The following is a 2,160-nucleotide window of genomic DNA, read 5'->3' as shown; positions in this document are numbered from 1 at the left end:
TAGAGAGTAATTGTTAGTGCATGAAAGAAACATCGAATTAACAAAAATACAGCACATTAAGAAGGAGACCAGAAGGATTTCCAATATTAAAATGTACTTTGTTTACATTGAAGAAAATAAAAACTATAGCAAAATTAAGAAACTACTTACTATTGTTATAGTAGAGGACTTGCATAAATATACATTGTAATAAAGTATTTCAGATCACATTGTATTGTACTATATAATTTGAAGAAAACAGCCGTTTACAAGTGTGTATAAGCATTTAAAATAGCAGTCTATGTTTTAGTTTTTTTAAAGCCTCTTTTACATCCTTATTTCGTAGACTATAAATCAGAGGGTTTAACATGGGAATGACAAGAGTATAGAACAATGAGGTTATTTTGTCCTGGTCAAGAGAATAAGAAGAACTTGGGCGGAAATACATAAATAGAATAGTCCCCTGGAAAATTGCAACAACAGTTAAGTGGGAGGTGCAGGTGGAGAAAGCTTTGAATCTTCCTTCAGTAGAGTGGATCTTTAAGACTGAGAAGATGATGTAACAGTAAGACACAAGAACTCCTGAAATGGTGCTTAGTTCGATGAAGCCAAAAACTGTGAATATCACTAATTCATTAACTTGTGTATCTGAACAAGATATCAACAGTAGAGGAGGGATATCACAGAAGAAGTGATTAATTTCATTTGACCCACAGAAACACAAACGGAAAGCTAAGGTAGTATGTGTCAAAGCATCTATCATGCCAACCAAGTAAACCCCTGCCATGAGCCTACAGCACACTTTGTTGGACATATTGACTGCATAGAGGAGGGGGTTGCTAATGGCCTTGTACCTATCAAAGGCCATCACTGCCAACAGGAGACACTCAGAGTCTGTAAAGATGCAGACAGTGAAGAATTGCAGAGCACAACCAATGAAGGGAATTGATTTCTTCCTGGCAAAGAAGTCCACCAGCATCTTGGGTCCCACTGCTGTGGAATAGCAGAGGTCAGAGAAAGAAAGATGGCTGAGGAAAAAGTACATGGGTGTTTGAAGCTGTGAATCCATTCTAATTAAAATGATCATTCCAAAATTTGCTACAAAGCTAATGAAGTACACAATCAGCAGTGTAGTGAATATGGTTGCCTTGATCTCAGGGTTATTAGTAATTCCCAGGAGGTGGAATTCAGTCAAGGAGGAACAATTTTCTTCATCCATTCTTTGTTGGTGTTCTAAACTGTTAAAAAATGATCAAGAAAATAAAATTTAACTTTGTTGGACATCTAGAAAATATTATGTACAAAGAGAACATTTTCCATCTCAGATTGTCTTCTTTATTCTCAGTCACTATGCCAGATAAATGTTATGTTCTGTTATTAAAAACACAAACAATACCATGTCAGTACCAGTAAATTTTGACACTTTGATTCTAAATCTTTCATGATATCTGTATTTTTTTTTTTTACTTCTACTAGCTTACCTCAGACAGTAGATATGAATGAAATTAAAGCTCAATCCAGGTTCAAAATAATATTAATACACACAAAGGTTATAGAGACAAAGCCAGAAGATACATGCTTAAACATCTGACATGTGTAAATTATGCACACTACAGTACATGAACATGCAATCCAAGAAAAAAAAAAAAATAGAATACAGAGATTGAGACATGTTTGGAATAGGGAAAAGAGGGGAATAGTAATAAGATGTTTGGCTGTCTTTTGACTCTTGGTTTTCCTTGCATTATATTATAAAATAGACACTGGAGGGGGAAAGAAAGGAATAGCCAGAAATATCACCATCGAAAGCTTGCAAGCCTGTATTCTGCCTGTAACTGATTGAAACACCTAAAATGGGACTACAATGTGCCCAGTGAGGGAGGCTTCCTGTGGAGGTTCTGCATTACACAAGACTATATACTGAAACACACCCATTTCTTCAGAGATAGGAAATTTCCACTTGAAAGGTTGAGCAAACCAGCCTGGAGTGGCTAGAAGGACAGAAGATACTTCTTGAAAGAAAAACCTACAGGAAAAATACAAAACAGGCAGACCAACTGTTAATACAAGAACAAGCAAGTTGCTTGCCAAGGATACACCAAGGCGAGTGGCCGGGTCCCTTCAATGTAAACCCCTTTCCAAGACTAAGACTCAATGGGAATACATGCTCTTTTTGGTGAC

At 36.4% G+C, this 2,160-nt stretch overlaps 1 protein-coding gene across 1 annotated transcript; it reads right to left on the bottom strand.

Annotated features, from left to right (window-relative positions):
• Positions 1–265: 265 nt before the first annotated feature.
• Positions 266–1,201, bottom strand: LOC102813927 (olfactory receptor 5W2-like). The gene has a single exon (XM_006877914.1). The coding sequence runs from the start codon at positions 1,196–1,198 to the stop codon at positions 266–268; it is 933 nt and encodes a 310-aa protein (XP_006877976.1). The 5' UTR covers positions 1,199–1,201.
• Positions 1,202–2,160: the final 959 nt, after the last annotated feature.

Source organism: Chrysochloris asiatica, unplaced genomic scaffold (genome assembly GCF_000296735.1).
Source record: "Chrysochloris asiatica unplaced genomic scaffold, ChrAsi1.0 scaffold00669, whole genome shotgun sequence".
Taxonomy (NCBI): Eukaryota; Metazoa; Chordata; class Mammalia; order Afrosoricida; family Chrysochloridae; genus Chrysochloris; species Chrysochloris asiatica.
Note: the sequence above shows the minus strand (reverse complement) of the source record. Positions and strands in the feature narration are given on the sequence as shown.